At 43.4% G+C, this 18,285-nt stretch overlaps 1 protein-coding gene across 6 annotated transcripts in view; it reads left to right on the forward strand.

Moving 5' to 3' along the window:
* The first annotated feature begins 1,286 nt into the window (after positions 1-1,286).
* LOC106585030 (kinesin-like protein KIF2A) overlaps positions 1,287-18,285 on the forward strand; it is a 28,808-nt gene continuing 11,809 nt past the window's right edge. For 2 of the 6 annotated variants that reach the window (XM_045707188.1, XM_045707187.1), the window contains exons 1-12: positions 1,339-1,536; positions 11,995-12,089; positions 12,903-13,025; positions 13,373-13,427; positions 13,541-13,657; positions 13,860-13,904; positions 16,751-16,851; positions 17,008-17,103; positions 17,192-17,246; positions 17,430-17,592; positions 17,909-17,999; positions 18,165-18,228. In XM_045707188.1, the coding sequence (XP_045563144.1) occupies positions 1,476-1,536; positions 11,995-12,089; positions 12,903-13,025; positions 13,373-13,427; positions 13,541-13,657; positions 13,860-13,904; positions 16,751-16,851; positions 17,008-17,103; positions 17,192-17,246; positions 17,430-17,592; positions 17,909-17,999; positions 18,165-18,228 (1,066 nt within the window). In that variant the 5' untranslated portion in view covers positions 1,339-1,475. Of the gene's footprint in view, positions 1,537-11,994; positions 12,090-12,902; positions 13,026-13,372; positions 13,428-13,540; positions 13,658-13,859; positions 13,905-16,750; positions 16,852-17,007; positions 17,104-17,191; positions 17,247-17,429; positions 17,593-17,908; positions 18,000-18,164; positions 18,229-18,285 lie in introns of all 6 variants that reach the window. The other 4 variants (XM_045707186.1, XM_045707189.1, XM_014170770.2 and 1 more) reach the window with 4 other exon arrangements.

An 18,285-nucleotide genomic window follows, 5' to 3' on the forward strand; every position in this document is an offset into this window, starting at 1 on the left:
TCATCTGTCCACAGAATATTTTGCCCGTAGCGCTGTAGAACATCCAGGTGCACTTTTGCAAACTTCAGACGTGCAGCAAGTCATAGCCAAGACCTCAACCCGATTGAGATGCAGTGGCATGACCTCAAGAGAGCAGTTCACACCAGATATCCCAAGAATATTGCTGAACTGAAACAGTTTTGTAAAGAGGAATGGTCCAAAATTCCTTCTGATCATTGTGCAGGTCGGATCCGCAACTACAGCAAACTTTTGGTTCAGGTTATTGCTGCCAAAGGAGGGTCAACCAGTTATTAAATCCAAGGGTTCACATACTTCTTCCACCCTGCACTGTGATTGTTTACATGGTGTGTTCAATAAAGACATGAAAACATATATTTTTTTGTGTGTTATTAGTTTAAGCACACAGTGTTTGTCTATTGTTGTGACCTAGATGATCAGATCAAATTTTATGACCAATTTATGCAGAAATGCAGGTATTTCCAAAGGGTTCACATACTTTTTCTTGCCACTGTATGTCAACACCATTGATCCATTTTGTTGCTCAACAAACATCAACAACATCACAGATTGTTTAAAGGGGCAATCTGCTGTTCAAACAATAATAAAGCTTACACCCCACCACTGTTTCGGTAAACAGCTGAGGGATGGGGCTGGAGAAATGTAAACACTCAAATTCATAGACAGAGTTATGGATGCAAGGACTGAACATCTATGATATCAAAAGGATAGTTTTAACCATGACATACAGTGTTTGTTTACAATAACATTGTTTACAAGCTTATATTTTGGGTTCTGATGGGGTAAGACAGTCGAACTAAGATCATGAGGCATTTGTAAGTAATATTCTTCAAGAATCAATGGCTATATATCATGAATTTAAAAGTTCAAAAATTGATGTGAAATCACAGATTGACTCTTTAATTTACAAGTGCATTCCCGGAAACTTTGAGAAAAAAACACTTTATATCGGAGATGGCTATGCATATTAATGACATGAGGCTAGTAGGATAGGGTCTCTCTCCATTGAATACAAGCGGTTGACGTCAACGACTCTCGTCGAATATTCAAAAAAAGATAACAATATTAAGATGTATGCACCAATCCAAAGAAAGGATAGGCGAGGCGGGAGCTAGACAACCTGACTTGTTGCTTTGTGTACAAATACTCCCATCGTTAGGGCGGAGAAACATGTATCTTGTCAGTATATCCATAATCGTTGGTGATTCATCGTATGCCACCATTCACCTGTACAGAAGGCCTAACTTGAATTTGGAATGGACGAAAACCTGAAGTTGGTCCACACCAATGAGTGTCAACACCTAACACAAGGCACTTCTGAGCATGCGCAGTTGTACTGTTTGATCACTTCCTAGCTTGCTTCTCTCGGCTTCCTCTTCTCCCGGTCAAAATCTTTGCTATTTCAAAGACAAACAGACTAGCTATATTTTTCTGAATATTCTCTTCACTGATGAAGAATGGCGGGTAGTTTTGGAAAGATCATCGTTGGTGTGTATGTTGAAATAAAGAGAAGCGATGGTAAGTTCTCAGGTCTCGATCAATTTCGCTCGCTGGGAGTTGTTGGGGAAGCTTTTGTGTTGCTGTGGTGAACACAGCAACGGTAGATGCCGAGACTGAGGCAGCTGCAAAGTTGGGGTGGCTTTATTGAGTAGCTAGCTAACGTTAGTCAACTTAGCTAGCCTAACTTTAACTAACGTTAGCTCACGAGCTAGCTAACGTTACTAGACAACCAATACACATTAATAACCTATTAGCTCATGTGTATGCGTATCAATTAAACTAGTATGTGTTGTTATAGCAGCCAAACTTGGCTAACGATATGGTTGCCATAGTTAGTTATGTCTGTAAGTTACCACATTAGTTAAAGTTAGCAGCTTGTTGCTAGCTAAAGGCCCTGCCGCGGATGTAACTAAAGGTTACGGTAATTAGGCATTTTAACGCTAGTCTGGTGAACTTTACTAGTTAACGTAGCTAACGTTAGTTAACTGCTTGGCATGTACCTACATGGCTGGCTAGTTATTGTATATATAGTAATGTTCGCCATCAGTGTGTCATAGCTAGCATAACTAGCTAAGTTACATAGAGGTCTATTGGTGGGTATAACGGTAATCAACTGGGGTTTTGTCTAGGTAGCAGATTATAACGTGCTAACGTAATGTGAGGCTCCACATTTAGCTGTTACAGGTTAGGTACTGTTTGGTGTACTCTTAGCTATCACAGATCATTTTCGACCAACCTTAACTTGGAAATACTAAACGTTAGCCCGACTTGGAAGACAACCAATGTCTTCTAAACGTCCATGTCTAGTTGCAGGGGGTTCGTTTGAATTGAGAAAATGTTGCATTATTACATTAAGTCAATGTTTTGCTCTATGAAGTAATCCAACAATGTGTACGTAAGGTTGGTCGACAATTCTGTGCTACGCCAAGCAATATTGTTAGTTATCTATCTACAGTAATAACACCGTTCAGCCAGCTGGAAAAGAGTAAGTTAATGGTCTGACAAGGCGATAATTTTAATTAATTGTTGGGCAAGTACTATTGATGGTCTAGCCATGTCATGTATATAGATGTATAGATGTTAGCTAGTAGGCAAGCAATGGTCGTAAAAAGATCATCTTGACAACCAGCCAGGTGGAAATGTTATTTTTCTGTCAAATCCAGAGGACAAGACTTGCTGTTTCATATATTAAGACCAACTTGATCTGGTAACATGGAGTAGGTTTGCAGTGAAACCAAGATGAGCTTGAGATGTCATGGGAAGGGGAGAGAAAGAGGCTGTTATTTTGATTTGTCTGTCTGAATGCCAGCGTCATTCTAGCATCTCCATACCGTCAATTGTACTGTGGTGATTACAGGCAGCCAAAACCAAGTAAAGACTCATGAGGCTCCTCCTGGGCTGAGGTGTAGCACAGCAACATGCAGGAACCACCATATCCCTTCCGATTACTACAAACTCCGGGTAAAGAGGGTTGCGGCATATTGTGAATTAGACTGTTGTGGTTTACTTTGGTGTTCATCTATAATGGTGTGCATTATTCTTGAGCGCATCATAGCTAGGTCTAGGCCCCCGGCCTGAATGGGAAGTGAGCCTTATCTAGCCTAGCATACGTACCATAGGCAGGCTGACTGATGTGGCATGGTGAGTAGGGATTGCCCTCTGTGGTGGTCGTGGGGGGTTGGCGGCTGGCGAAGCCCGATTCAACCTATTAACAACCACTCCATCTGTTGTAGGCAGCTCTCTGGAATATGCCAGGACTCTCCTCTCTCGATCACTAGACCTACCATTAGCAAGGCAGTGATGGGTTCTAAGTGTGTGTTCACACATGGTCCCTTTCAGACAATTTTTGTGAACTCAGTGCAGTTCGCTTAATTGTTTGTGCAGTGTGACCACTCCAAAGGAACTCGGACCCCTCCAAAAGAGACCCGAACTGATTGTCAAGGATGCACAGAAATTCCAAAATGTGTTGAGTTTTGTACTGACACGTTGTAAAGATTATTTATTTGCAGTATGTGATCTGTAGGCTAAGAGAGCTTCATACGCTGTTTGAATAGTGTGAGTAGACATATTTTGTGAGAGTCATAACATAGAGTACAAAATCAAGGTCCTTCCTTTCCGGCTTCCTTGGGACATCCCAACTCTGATGTTACCCCATTGAAGTTGACATTTTAAAATGGTTGGGTTAGGATTTAGGTTTTTAGATGTACCAAGGATCCCTGATAGCATTGATTTTTGTGGTTAGCGCTATCTCTTAAAGGGACAGCCTACATTGAATGTACAATTGTATTATTTAATCTGCCTTATTCTTCTGCTATTTATTCTGTTACCAATAATATTTATGTTAATATTATTGTATTCTAATTATTACGTCTGATCTTTTAACTAAATGCAATCTATTAGCTTCCAAAATGTAAGTAGGTATATCTAGATAACAACATGATCTGGTGGAATGGCTTCTCCTGCATTTTGTAAAAATCCTTGGTTCCTTTCTAAAGATGGCAATGTGAATGGAGAGAGGACTCGGACCACGAAATAGGTGAAGTGTACTGGCAAAAGACGTTGAGTCCTCATTCAAAGGCAAGGGCAATGTGAATACAAAGAGTTGAATTCTTTCGCTTTTCTTTATCCCGGAGTTCACTTTAAAAAGGCCTGAGATCGGATATTTTAAAGGGGACTGTATCTGAAAACAGGCTCGGATTAAACACTCAACCACAAAATACTGCTTGCCTGTCATAATGATACCTGACTATCAATTTCACTCTTCTTGCCATCCTAAATTATGTTTACATTACAGTCCAGTCTACTAGTATTTTAACTGAGCAGGGTGTATCAGACACCAGCATTCATTTTAATCCCAGCCTGGACAGGAAAGACTGGCCACTTTTTAATGGGATAAGAGATATTTAATCTTCACCATGGATTATCTGCTGTATTGTACCCATTTCTGCATGAAATTATCCCCATTCAGTGTCTTTCAAAGTAGATGGATTCCTCATTTTGGAACAAGGGAATGCTTAGCATTTAGCAGTCAGTAAAGTAAGGATTGTGGAATTCTTCCCCGTTGATGTCATGATGACAGATTCAGATTCTGACAGAGTCTTTGTTATGGGAGTGAAACTGATGTGTTCAGGGCTTTGTTCCTCCTGCTAAGCAGTGTCAACACACCCACTCATCCAGGTTTCAGCACTAAAGTGGGCCAACATGGTAAACAATGCAGCCAGGCTCATCTCTACTCTTTAAGGCACCCGCATGCTTCCCATCTGAAACAGTTTGGAACAGTTTGCATATTTTGTGAAGTTTTTGTTGGTTCTAGTGTTCAGCAAGGGTTTTTTTCAGCTCTTCGTGCACAAATCATTTTTACTCGAGGCAAGCCAAAGTCGAATTCCCTTCGTCGGTGATTGGTTAACTGGAGGGATATTTCATAAATTCTTTTGAACATTTACCCCATTTACTTCCCAATTTCGTGATAGCCAATTGTTAGTTACAGTCTTGTCCCATTGCTGCAACACCCCTATGGACTCGGGAGAGGCGACGGTCGAGAGCCATGCGTCCTCCAAAACACGACCCTGCCAAGCCGCACTGCTTCTTGATACACTGCTCGCTTAACCCGGAAGCCAGCCACACCAATGTGTTAGAGGAAACACTGTCCAGCTCGCGACCAGAGTCAGCTTGCAGGCGCCCGGCCCGCCACAAGGAGTCGCTAGTGCGCGATGGGACAAGGAAATCCCGGCTGGCCAACCCCTCCCCTAACCCGGACGACTCTGGGCCAATTATGCGCCGCATCATGGGTCTTCTGGTCACAGCCAGCTGTGGCACAGCATGGGGTTGAACCCGGATCTGTAGTGACGCAGTGCCTTAGACCGCTGCGCCACTCGGGAGACAACATAAGGGATATTTCAATGAGAAGGGGTTGTCATTCAATGAGAGACGACTCGTTTTCATGCACATTTTTTCACCTGAGAAATACTGCACAAAACATCTTAGTTAGAGGCAGAATTGCGGAACTAAGATCTCCTCGGCAAAAGCGTCAACATTTATGGCAGATTTCTTGAGTTATCTTAGATTAATTGTGACTTTTTTGAGGAAGTGTATACTGGCTATGGCATCTCAGGATGGACAAACAGTACTATTGCTGCTTTTTTTCAAGCGAAAGTCTTAAGGGAGTATGCGAGCACACTCGTTTGGTTCGCTTAGCCGTGTTTGGCAACGCGCCAGCCGAACTGAAGCATGCTGACACCTTTTAGGCCCCGTTTTAGGTCTGTTTTCAGGCAGTTTGGGTGACAGCAGTATTATTCTCTCTTTCAATATGCTACTTTACAATTGTATCCATCGGGGATAGTCGTCATGTGATTGACTGTATCATCTAATTGGAAGAACTGAAAATATGGATATGCGAGTCCATAGACTACACTGTAACAGGTTAGACTGGCCTCTCAGCATGATGCTTCCAGGTGTGTTCTTGGAGCTGGTGGTATAGGGCGGACCGCGTGCTCCATTCGCGGCGAATGTGGTGTAGGCTGTTTGTCACATTTCACCCCACAGTATTTAGGCTAATCCGTTCCCCTATGATTTGTTCCCCCTAGTCAGTGACTGAGGTTCTTTCTGAATGTGACACTGTGTCCTTTGCAGCTTACCTGGGATTCTGTCTCTGTCATCATCATGCCTTGGGAGGCTCTGCTGTGTCTGTTGACGTTATGGCCGAAGAAGAGTAGAGACCCAAGGCAAACTTAGCCAATGTACTGTTGCAACTTGCAACAAAGCAAGCAAATGCAATTTACTTCCTTCAGCCCTGTGTTGTCAGTTAATGACCTTTGGAATAGAACTAAGAGCCAGAGTATGGCACTGCAGTCAGTGCACACGGACAGGGTACCATTCAATGGTCTGTTGACATGTTTACAGCTGAACATGATGAACTGGATGTATTCTATACAGTGCTTCCAGAAAGTATTCATACCCTCATTCAGGTCCGAAAAGTCCATTTCTGGCAAAATATTTATAGAAAGTTTCATTCAAATCAAAAGGGGTGCGATCAAAAACTGATTTGAAATCAAATGCAACGACCCTATAGCATGCCAACTTCTTGTCACTCAATCTTTGGTATGTTCTCCCAGCAAGACAGCCTATATCCACTAGTAGTCTGGTCAATGTGGACTTGTTTTACTGTGACTAGTGACTACTAGACTCTTGATACGCCTGCTGACTGTTGCCCATGCTCCCTTCAATCAGAGCGAGTTGGTGGTTTCTGTTCCTAAGGTGTGTGTCCTCGTCAAATCATCCTGAAAACTGGGCTCTGTCACCTTTCATGTGTCCCTTCTCTTAATATAACGCTGTCAGTCTGAGGTCGGGTGTCTACAGTCTCGCCTTTTGTTACCAGGGTAGCTTGGCAACCAACCTGATGATCCACCATGGGATTTAACAGCCTGCTACCTGGCTCTGGTCCAGCTCTACCGTACAGTTCTCTGGAGACACAGCTGTCAGAATCCCACACACACACACACACACACACACACAGTCTATGTAGCTTGTCCAAGCAAGACACTAACGAAGGGGGGCTAAGAAAATCAAGTGTGAAATGGCTAACAAGTTAGCGGTTCGCGCTAGTAATGTTTCAATCAGTGACATCACTCGCTCTGAGACCTTAAAGTAGTTGTTTACCTTGCTCTGCAAGGGCAGCGTCTTTTGTGGAGCAATAGGTAATGATGCTTCGTGGGAGGCAGTTTGATGTGTTCAGAGGGTCCCTGGTTCAAGCCCAGGTTGGGGCAAGGAAAGGGGCGGAAGTAACACTGTTACACCATGGCATTCAGGCTATTCCACTTCAGCAAGTTGTATTTCTTCAGGTAGTAGTGCATAGGCCCACACAGAAATACACCAGTTGGTATGTGTAAAGTTGAACCTAATCCCTCTTGACCAGAAGTATGTTTGTCTAGAGCAGATATCACATTTTATTTGTCACATGCGCTGAATACAACAGGTGTGGACTTTACTGTGAAATGCTTAGTTAAAAAGTACGAAAATGTACAGAAAATAAAAATAACGAGGCTATATACAGTGCTGTGAAAAAGTATTTGCCCCCTTCCTGATTTCTTATTTTTTTGCACATTTGTCACACTTAAATGTTTCAGATCATCAAACAAATTTAAATATTACACAAAGATTACCCAAGTAAACACAACATGCAGTTGTGATTTTATTTATTAATGGAAAAAAGCTATCCGAACCTTCATGGCCCTATGTGAAAAAGTAATTGCCCCCTAAACCTAATAACTGGTTTTGCCACCCTCATCAGCAACAACTGCAATCAAGCGTTTGCGATAACTGGCAATGAGTCTTTCACATCGCTGTGGAGGAAATTTGGCCCACTCTTCTTTGCAGAATTGTTTTAATTCAGCCACATTGGAGGATTTTCGAGCATGAACCACCTTTTTAAGGTCACGCCACAGCATCTCAATCGGATTCAAGTCCAGACTTTGACTAGGCCACTCCAGAACCTTCATTTTGTTTTTTTAAAGCCATTCAGAGGTGGACTTGCTGGTGTGTTTTGGATCATTGTCCTGCTGCAGAACCCAAGTGCGCTTCAGCTTGAGGTCATGAACTGATGGCCGGACATTCTCCTTCAGGATTTTTTGTTAGAGAACAGAATTCATGGTTCATCAATCACAGCAAGTTGTCCAGGTCCTGAAGCAGCAAAGCAGCCCCAGACCATCACACTACCACCACCATATTTTACTGTTGGTATGATGTTCTTTTTCTGAAATGCTGTGTTACTTTTACGCCAGATGTAACAAGACGCACACCTTCCAATAAGTTCAACTTTTGTCTCGTCAGTCCACAGAATATTTTCCCAAAAGTCTTGGGGATCATCAAGATGTTTTTTGCCAAAAGTGAGATGAGCCTTTAGGTGGTTCTTGGTCAGCAGTGGTTTTCACCTAGGAACTCTGCCATTTTTGCCCTGTCGCTTTCTTATGGTTGAGTCATGAACACTGACCTTAACTGAGGCAAGTGCGGCCTGCAGTTCTTTAGATGTTGTGGGTTCTTTTGTGACCTCTTGGATGTGTCGTCGCTGCACTCTTGGGGTAATTTTGGTAGGCCGGCCACTCCTGGGAAGGTTCACCACTGTTCCAAATTTTCTCCATTTGTGGATAATGGCTCTCACCGTGGTTCGCTGGAGTCCCAAAGCTTTAGAAATGGCTTTGTAACCCTTTCCAGACTGATAGATGTCCATTACTTTGTTTCTCATCGGTTCCTGAATTTCTTTGGATCACGGCATGATGTCTTGCTTTTTGAGATCTTTTAGCCTACTTCACTTTGTCAGACAGGTTCTATTTAAGTGATTTCTTGATTCAACAGTTCTGGCAGTAATCAGGCCTGGGTGTGGCTAGTGAAATTGAAGTCAGCGTTCCAAAAAATGTGATTAACCACAGTAAATTCATGATTTAACAAGGGGGGGCAATTGTACATGTAGTTAGGGGTTAATGTGACCTGGCAATCAGGATAGATAATAAACAGAGTAGCAGCAGCAGCGTATGTCGTTTGTGAAAGTGTGTATGTGTGGCATCAATATGCGTTTGTGTGTGTGTTGGAGTGTCAGTGTAGTATGTGTGGGTAGAGTCCAGTGAGTATTCATAGACCGGTGCAAAAAATATAAGGGGGTCAATGCAAATAGTCCAGGTTTTCACTTGATTAACTGTTCAGCGGTCTTATGGCTTGAGGGTAGAAGCTGTTCAGGAGCCTTTTGGTCTCAGACTTGGCCCTCTGGTACCCTTTGCCGTGCGGTAGCAGAGACAAGTCTATGACTTGGGTGGCTGGAGTCTGATAATGTTGAGGGCCTTCCTCTGACACCACCTGGTATTTATTTAACTAGGTAAGTCAGTTAATAACTAATTGTTATTTTACAATGACGGCCTACCCCGGCTAAACCCTCCCCTAACCTGGATGACGCTGTGTTAATTGTGCGCCGCCCTATGGGACTCCCGATCACGGCCAGTAGTGATACAGCCCGGGATCGAACCAGGGTCTGTAGTGACTCCTCTAGCACTGAGATGCACTGCCTTAGACCGCTGCGCCACTCGGGAGCCTGGACGTCAAAGTAGAGGTCCTTGATGGCAGGGAACCCAGCCCCAGTGATGTATTGGGTCGTACGCACTACCCTCTGTAGCACCTCGCGGACGGATGCCAAGCAGTTGCCATATCAAGCGACGATGCAGCCAGTTAAGATGCTCTCAGTGGTGCAGCTGTAGAACGTTTTGAGGAGCTGAGGGCCCATACCAAATCTTTTCAGCCTACTGAGGGGGAAGAGGCATTGTGCCCTCTTCACAACTGTGTTGGTGTGTATGGACCATGATAGGTCCTTAGTGATGGTGACACCGAGGAACTTGAAGCTCGCGACACGCTCCATTACAGCCCCGTTCACTACAGCCCCCTCAGCCCTCCGTTTCCTGTAATCCACGATCAGCTCCTTTGTCTTGATGATTTTGAGGGAGAGGTTGTTGTTTGAGGGAGAGGTCTCCTTCCTCGCTATAGGCTGTCTCATTGTCGTCGGTGATCAGGCCTACCACCGTCGTGCCGTTGGTAAACTTAATGATGGTGTTGGAGTCGTGCGCGGCCACGCAGTTGTACGTGAACAGGAAGTACAGGTGGGGACTAAGCACGCACCCCTGAGGCGCCTCCGTGTTGATGGTCAGCGTGGCAGATGTGCTGTTGCCTACCCTCACCACCTGGGTGCGGCCCGTCAGGAAGTCAGGATCCGGTTGCAGAGGGAGAGGAGAGCAAGACATGCTGATGATGGTGAACTGACGTGCATAACTTCCTACGGTCTTATGACGCGGACATCTGACCACGTGTTCCACATTTGACTTGCCTCCTCTCAGCCAGTGGGATGTAGGCTGTTTTACATCACTGACACTTACTACCTATGGGTCTCGCGTGCCATTGATATGAAAGAGTCAACTCAGATCTTCGCAATGATAGTCAGCCAAAGGGTTTCCTTATTCTCTTACTGAGTCATTTATTTAGCCTACACTGCGCTGTGCTTGTGCTGAAGTAGAATCATTGCACGGGTAGAACCCACCAGAGAACAGTCAGAAGACTTAAAGCGTCATAGAGCTCAGGGCTCTAAATAATGAATACCGGAACATGTCGTCGTCCCGAACAGAGTGAGCAGGGAATGTTTGTGTCAGGGACCAGGGTTAGGCCCTCACAAAGACATGGTGGAGGGAGCAGTAAGCTTGCTGGTGATTATGGAGCAGGCTAAGCTCATGCTGCCTGTGTCGTGTGTATTTAGACCAGCAGCTGGGAAGGAGGACAGGGAAAGGGTGACTGATTTCATCATGGTTCCTGATCTGTACTAAACAAAAATGCATAATTATGGATATGAATGTCATTCTCTTCATGGTGATGTATCCTAAATAGGTACATGTGTATAAATATGCAATATCCTTCTTTGCATATTTGTGTATTATTCTACACACTGGCTATTTTTTTATGACCTCTGCCCCCAAACAAGACAAATTTTGGTTGGACCAGACCAAGTCTGAACCAATCATAGATGTCTGTTTCACAAGTTTGGACATCAAATTACAGAACAATAGAGCTCAGTAGAGTTCAGTGTAAAAACAAAAGAGGGTAAATTCAGTGACAAATTTGTTTTAATCACTTAATAAATCATAAACAAAATTGATATCAGTAAAAAATAACTAATTGATAGGTTAACTTGTTACTTTTGTGAACTTTCATTTTCCTCCACGAGGGAGAGAAATTAGAAAATATCTAAAAGCTATGTGGGTTTTTGTTAACTTTGGGCTAGGCGTGCCGCTAGCGACCCACCTCGACAACATCCGGTGAAATTGCAGAGCTTCAAATTACAAAAATAGTAATAATAAACATTCATAAAATACAAGAGTTATACATCGGTTAAAAGATTAACTTCTTGTTAATCCAGCCACTTTGTCAGATTTCAAAAAGGCTTTTCTGTTATACTCACAGACATGATTTTATTAACAGTTTTAGAAACTTCAGAGTATTTTGTATCCAAATCTAGCAATTATATGCATATCCTAGCTTCTGGGCCTGAGTAACAGGCAGTTTACTTTGGGCACGTTTGTCATCCAAACTTCAAAATACTGCCCCCTAGCCCAAAGAAGTTAACCGAATTTCAAAGCACAGGGCAATGTTTATTAAACTTACAGAAAACAAAATATGAGTGTTGATATTAGTTGGCAGGCGTCTTCAACATTGTGTGTTGATGTATTTCTAATAACTTAAGACTTTTCTGGTATCTGTTTGACCAGAAATCAAAGCCATTGTTTATTTAAAAATTTTAGGATGGAAAATGGTTGAAAAATGTATATATACCTTCATTTCTGAAAATAGACACCCAATTTGACATGCACCTATGAACCTCACATGTTGGTGCTCATGGATCATTTTACGTGGAAATTACCTTAGATAATGACCATCCACATGTGCTTTCTGTTACAGGACGAATACACCAAGCCATGGTCACGTCGTTGAATGAAGACAATGAGAGCGTCACCGTGGAGTGGATAGAAAATGGAGACACAAAAGGGAAAGAGGTAAAAAAGCCTAGCTAGGGCCTCGCGCCACAGCTGGCGTCCACTCAGCTCTTAGGCATTGAGCCCTATGAATAATGCATCTGAAGACATTGTAGAGCTTTGGAGAGCAGTCTTCCTGCATGTTCTACAGTTTCGCCAGACATCACTCTCTGCCCTGAATATACATGAGTTCAGAGATCCTTACAGTGGTCATATTTCCTGAGCTTTGCTGTTGAATACAGATGTGTTTCTTGTCTTACTGCTCTGCTTCTCTGAGCTACACAGGTGCGCCTCCCTGCCCTCTATACACTGTAATATAGGCACACTCTTCACTTTCTAGCTCAGCTAACCAAACCATCAGTCCTCCTAACTTGCTATTATGAAAAACATAGAGCATGTAAGAAGGAACTTCATAGCTGTTGGTTATTTCCGTGCATTACAGAGAAATAATGCATACTCTAGATTGCCCTTTCAGCCAATCAGAAACAAATATTCAGCAGTGCCATGGTATGATGTGTAAAGTATATTGTGTTAATTCTCCTGTTGAATATTGACACTGAAGAATATGGCTCGAACGACAATTAAAAAGGGTGAAACCAACTGGTGGTGGACTCCGCAGGAAGTTCCGGTGACATAGGTACAATTTTCTGTTAGAAGGTGTGGTAATGACCATTAGGAGACAGATGTACATTGACAGTCCACACTTTCATTGCCACACTACACAGACAGAGGCACACACACACCAGAAGGGTAAAGCGAACAGACTAGTGGAAATGTTGAGAAATGACTGTATGGGATCTACAATTACAATAACACACTCTTCTCTCTGTCCAGATTGACTTGGAGAGTATATTTGCACTAAACCCAGACGTGGCCCCAGAAGAGGAGACTGCCCCCAGCCCAGAGACCCCGCCTCCACCAACGCCAACCTCTGTGAAGGTCAACAAGATCCCCAAGGTGAGCCCTGTTTTGGTTGTTTTTGGTTGTCTTCTGTTATGGACTGCTAGTATAACCACCGCAGGGGGAAGTCTGCTTGTGCAGTGAGTGTCCTCAGTGGCAGAAGAACCACTGAACAGAACAATGGACACTCCAGTAATAAGAAGTAATCTGATTCTCAGTATTTGTCTATTATTATAACCCTTATTTTGCAGTCATGCGAGTTAGAAGTGTTTAACTCTTCAGGCTTGTGTTGTAGCAAGCTCTGTGAAATCTCTCTCGTAAGCCATGATTACCGTTTAATCCTCATGTACTTCAATTATTTTTGTCAATGTGTTTATCTTACTTCCATCTTTTTTCTTTTGCAGAACCGCCGAACAATAGCACCCGCTAAGAATGACACTCCGTCCAGGGATAACAGAGGTGTTCTGAGTGACCATTGACAGTTTTTCTTTTATTTGTCTTGGGTTCCATGTTTGATGTGTATAATATAACTCTAACCTCTGATCTCTGTGTTGTTGTGCTGGGTTCCACAGTGGTGTCGACCAGGGCCAGACCAGCTCAGCCCCAGCAGCTAGAGCCTGCTCCCCCTCCCCCCATCCAGCAGCCAGCCCAGCCCACCCAGGCCCAGACAGCCCAACAGTTAGCCAACGGTAGGAACTACCTACATCCATTTATGGAGGATTTACATTTTGAGTTATTTAGTCTTTGCAAAAACTGAATGTTCTGTCATTTTCACCCTCCTAAACAAGCACTGGGATTTTTTTTTGTTATTTCATGTGTCATATGTCTTGATGTTCCTGAATTTCCTGAATTTCAAAGTTGTTTCTTTTGTCGATCATATGTGTATCACAGAAGCGTCAATGCATCAGCTAACAAGAAAGGAGTTTGGACAGCTTTGTATGTATCAACTCTCCCAACCCCAATGGTTTATGTTGTCGTGGAACCCTTCCGCTTGCCTCTGAAGAACCTGTAGTTTGTGATTATTACTCACCTTAAAGGCTTCCGCTATATTCAAAGCATTAATAGGAAAGTATATATGTAATTCAGCCAGCAGACAGGCTTTCTGGATTTACAGCAGAAAATCACTGATTATAGCACTGCTATGTTCCCCTTTTAAATTCCACTGAGTCTCTCTCTCACACACACACACACACACACACACACACACACACACACACACACACACACACTCTTATACGGGCTCGTGGTAATGGCTGGGGTGGAATGGTATCACATACATGGTTTGATGTCATTCCATTTGCTTTGTTCCAGCCATTATTATGAGCCGTCCTCCCCTCAGCAGCCTCCACTGATACATACAGTGCCTTCAGAAAGTATTTATTTCACATTTTGTTGTTACAGCCTGAATTAAAAATGTATTAAATGTTTTTTCACACCCATCTACACACACAGTACTCTATAATGGCAAGGAGAAAACATGTTTTTAGAAATGTTTGCAAATGTATTGAAAATGAAATACAGATATCTAATTTATTCACACCCCGGAGTCAATACATGTTAGAATCACTATAACAAGGCCACTCAGGAACATTCAATGTCGTCTTGGTAAGCAACTCCAGAGTATATTTGGCCTTGTGTTTTAGGGTATTGTCCTGCTGAAAGGTGAATTTGTCTCCAGTGTCTGTTGGCAGGCAGTCTGAACACCAGGTTTTTCTCTAGGCTTTTGCCTGTGCTTAGCTCTATTCCCTTTTTATCCTAAATGAACTACCTTGTCCTTGCCGATGATAAGCATACCCAATAACGAGAGTGGTAATCAGTGATGTGTTGGATTTGCACCAAACACAATGCGTTGTATTCAGGACATAAAGCTACATTCTTTGACACCTTTCTTTTAGCATTTTTTTGAATATTTTTTTATTCTGTATATACTTCCTTTTCACTTTATTTAGTTTAGTTGTAGAGTAACTACAATGTTGTTAATCCATCCTCAGGAGAAAACTATCACAGCCATTAAACTGTTGTCTGAAAGTCACCATTGGCCTCATCTACCAATAGGTGCCCCTTTGCGAGGCATCGGAAACCTCCCTGGTCTTTGGTTGAATCTGTGTTTGAAATTCACTGCTCAACTGAGGGACCTTACAGATCATTTTATGTGTGGGGTACAATGATGCGGTAGTCCTTCAAAAATCATGTCGAGCACTATTATTGCACACAGAGTGAGTCCATGCAACTTATGTGACACATTTTTTACTCCTGAGCTTATTTAGGCTTGCCATAACAAAGGGGTTGAATACTTAATGACTTAAGACATTTCAGCCTTTTTTTTTTTTTTATAAACACGACCATTATGGGGTATTGTGTGTAGGCCATTGACACATTTCAATTAAACCATTTTAAATTCATTCTCTAACACAGCAAAATGTGGGAAAAGTAAAGGGGTGTGAATACTCTCTGAAGGCATTGTACGTACAGTACCAGTCAAGTTTACTTTGTCATTATGGGGTATCGACACTCCTTTCTTGGAGCTCTACGGACAATTCCTTCGACCTCATGGCTTGGTTTTTGCTCTGACGTGCACTGTGGGACCTTTAAATAGACAGGTGTGTGCCTTTCCAAATCATGTCCAATCAATTGAATTTACTTCATCTCAAGGATGATCAGTGGAAACAGGATGTATCTGAGCTCAATTTCGAGTGTCATCCTTTTCCTTTTGCAAATAATTCTAAAACCCAGTTTTTGCTTTGTCATTGTGGGCTATTGTGTGTAGATTGATGGGGGGGACGAATCCATTGTAGAATAAGGCTGTAACAAAATGTGGGAAAAGTCAAGGGGTCTGAATACCTTCCCGAATACACTGCACATAAACACACAAACAGTAGCCTTTGACACTGCAGTTTTCCCTCAGTAGGTCCTAGCAGAAACAATAGTGTTTTTCATTTCCTTCCACTCCCCCTTTGTGTGGTTATCTGCCACCACCAGTGGAATCAGAGACAATCTCGTAGCGCTCTCTCAATCCTGTTCCCGCCGGCCTGCCTAGCCTGTCTCTGACCTGGCCCTGCTCCCCCAGATTACTGCAGATTATTCATCTTTGCTCTCTGCTTTGAATGACAAGCCTGCAGGCGTTCGGATGGGCTGTATGCTGGAGGAATGGTTGCAGTGGCGCTCAGCCGGGTATCTTTGGGTCTGGTGGAATCAGAAGGGATTACTGACCCTCATTTTATACTGTCCTCTTTTCTTAATCTGATGTGGGTGTTCAAGTGATGAATTGGGTTTCTAAATTGTAATATTCGTATTGGCTATTTCTGTGTGTTTTAAAGAGTCAAACTAATCTGAAGGGGGGATTTATTGAACTTTTGAGGAGCCTAGAGTGAAAGTCCCCTATGTACTCATGTCTCTGCTTTCCCTAGTCAAGAAGCAGCATTTGACTGTTGTTGGATCAGTGGTTGGTCAGTCAAGAAGAGCCCTGTAGTAGTGTAATAGTATAGTAATGTGAAGGGTTAGCAGGGAGCTGCGGGATCCGTCATAAAGCCCTTTTAGAGATGTGGAGTTGGTGAGAGCTGGAGGCAGTGTGTGTAGAGCTGCTGTCCCCCTGGGTGCTAGCTAGGCCCAGTCCCCCTGCCAGACACCACTGAACAGCCCTAGAGTTGAGGGAAACGCCAGAAGATGGCAAGAGGAAGAGATCCCTTTCAGCTAGGCTGAGGGTGTGTATGTTCTGTGAAAGGCAGCATTTGTGACGGCCTTTCCTGTTTCTTTTGCCTGTGTTTTCTGTTCCTCTGTGGCAGCGAGGAGGAAGTCCAACTGCGTGAAGGAAGTGGAGAAACTGCAGGAGAAGAGGGAGAGACGACGGATACAGCAACAGGAGCTGAGAGAGAAGAAAGCACAGGTACAGGGGGAATCCTCCTCCTATCCTTTGACCCCCTCCTTCCATACCTTTTTTAACCTCCCTATAGCCATGTTAGTCGTTGAAAACATTCTCTTTAGTGGTTACTTGATAAATGAAAGTATACATTGAACAGTATCTTAACTCTTTCCGTCTCAGGAGGTGGACACCACCGTCCCGAACTATGAGATCCTGTATATGATCAGAGACTTCCGTGCCAGTCTCGACTACCGGCCGCTGTCCACCGCAGACCTGGTGGGTACAGACGACACTCTGCTCTCTCTCTGTCCAAATAGAGGATAACCCACAACGGCCTGATCAATTTGCGTTTTTATTTTGTCAGATTGAAGAGCACAGAATATGTGTTTGTGTGAGGAAACGTCCACTCAACAAGAAAGGTAAGGACAACCTTCACATCAAACAGAGCCTTCAGTCATAGATGAGGAATGGATCATGAGTTTTCCTACAATGAGCCTTTGGACGGTCCGAATCTGTCATATTCAGGTATTTCCTTATGGCCCGCGCTCAGGGAAACTATCTTCTTTTGTATCCTTTCGTTAACATGGCCGTGTGTGTTCCAGAGCTGACTATAAGGGACCTGGATGTGATCACCATCCCCAGTAAGGATGTGGTGATGGTCCATGAGCCCAAGCAGAAGGTGGACCTGACACGCTACCTGGAGAACCAGACCTTCCGCTTCGACTACGCCTTCGATGACAGCACCACTAATGAAATGGTTTACAGGTGAGACAGAGAGCGGGCGGTTGTTGCAGTAAAACAACTGTTTTGTTTGACTTGTGGTAATGTATGTTTTTACTGGAATTCAGTCCAGGAGGCATGCTTGCTTTGGATTAGTGTGTGTGTGTGTGTGTGTGTGTATAGAAAGTATTTTGATGGCATGTGTTTGTTAGGGTGTTTTAGATGGAATGTGTTCAAGTGTGTGTGTTTTGCTAGACAGTGTGTTTATACACATACACTGATGAGTGGATGTGTGTGTGTGTGTGTGTGTGTGTGTGTGTGTGTGTGTGTGTGTGTGTGTGTGTGTGTGTTTCCCTTACAGGTTTACTGCCAGGCCTCTGGTGGAGACCATCTTTGAGAGGGGCATGGCCACGTGCTTCGCCTATGGACAGACTGGTAGTGGCAAAACACATGTGAGCCAGACACACACACCAGCCGCCTCGTCTTCGGCTGCTGATTCATGCCAGTTATTTCAGCACTCAATTAACAATAACATACATCAGCGACATCCAAGTTCAGTGTGTACAAGCATTGTTGCATTTCCATTTCTTGAAGGCCTAGACATTTTTGTTTTTCAGACTATGGGTGGAGATTTTTCTGGAAAGAACCAGGATTGTTCTAAAGGAATTTACGCATTAGCAGGCAAGTGATTCTTAGTGGACTATTATGAGGTTTGGTGGTGTACTGCTCAGATCCTAT

Source organism: Salmo salar, chromosome ssa24, assembly GCF_905237065.1.
Source record: "Salmo salar chromosome ssa24, Ssal_v3.1, whole genome shotgun sequence".
Taxonomy (NCBI): domain Eukaryota; kingdom Metazoa; phylum Chordata; class Actinopteri; order Salmoniformes; family Salmonidae; genus Salmo; species Salmo salar.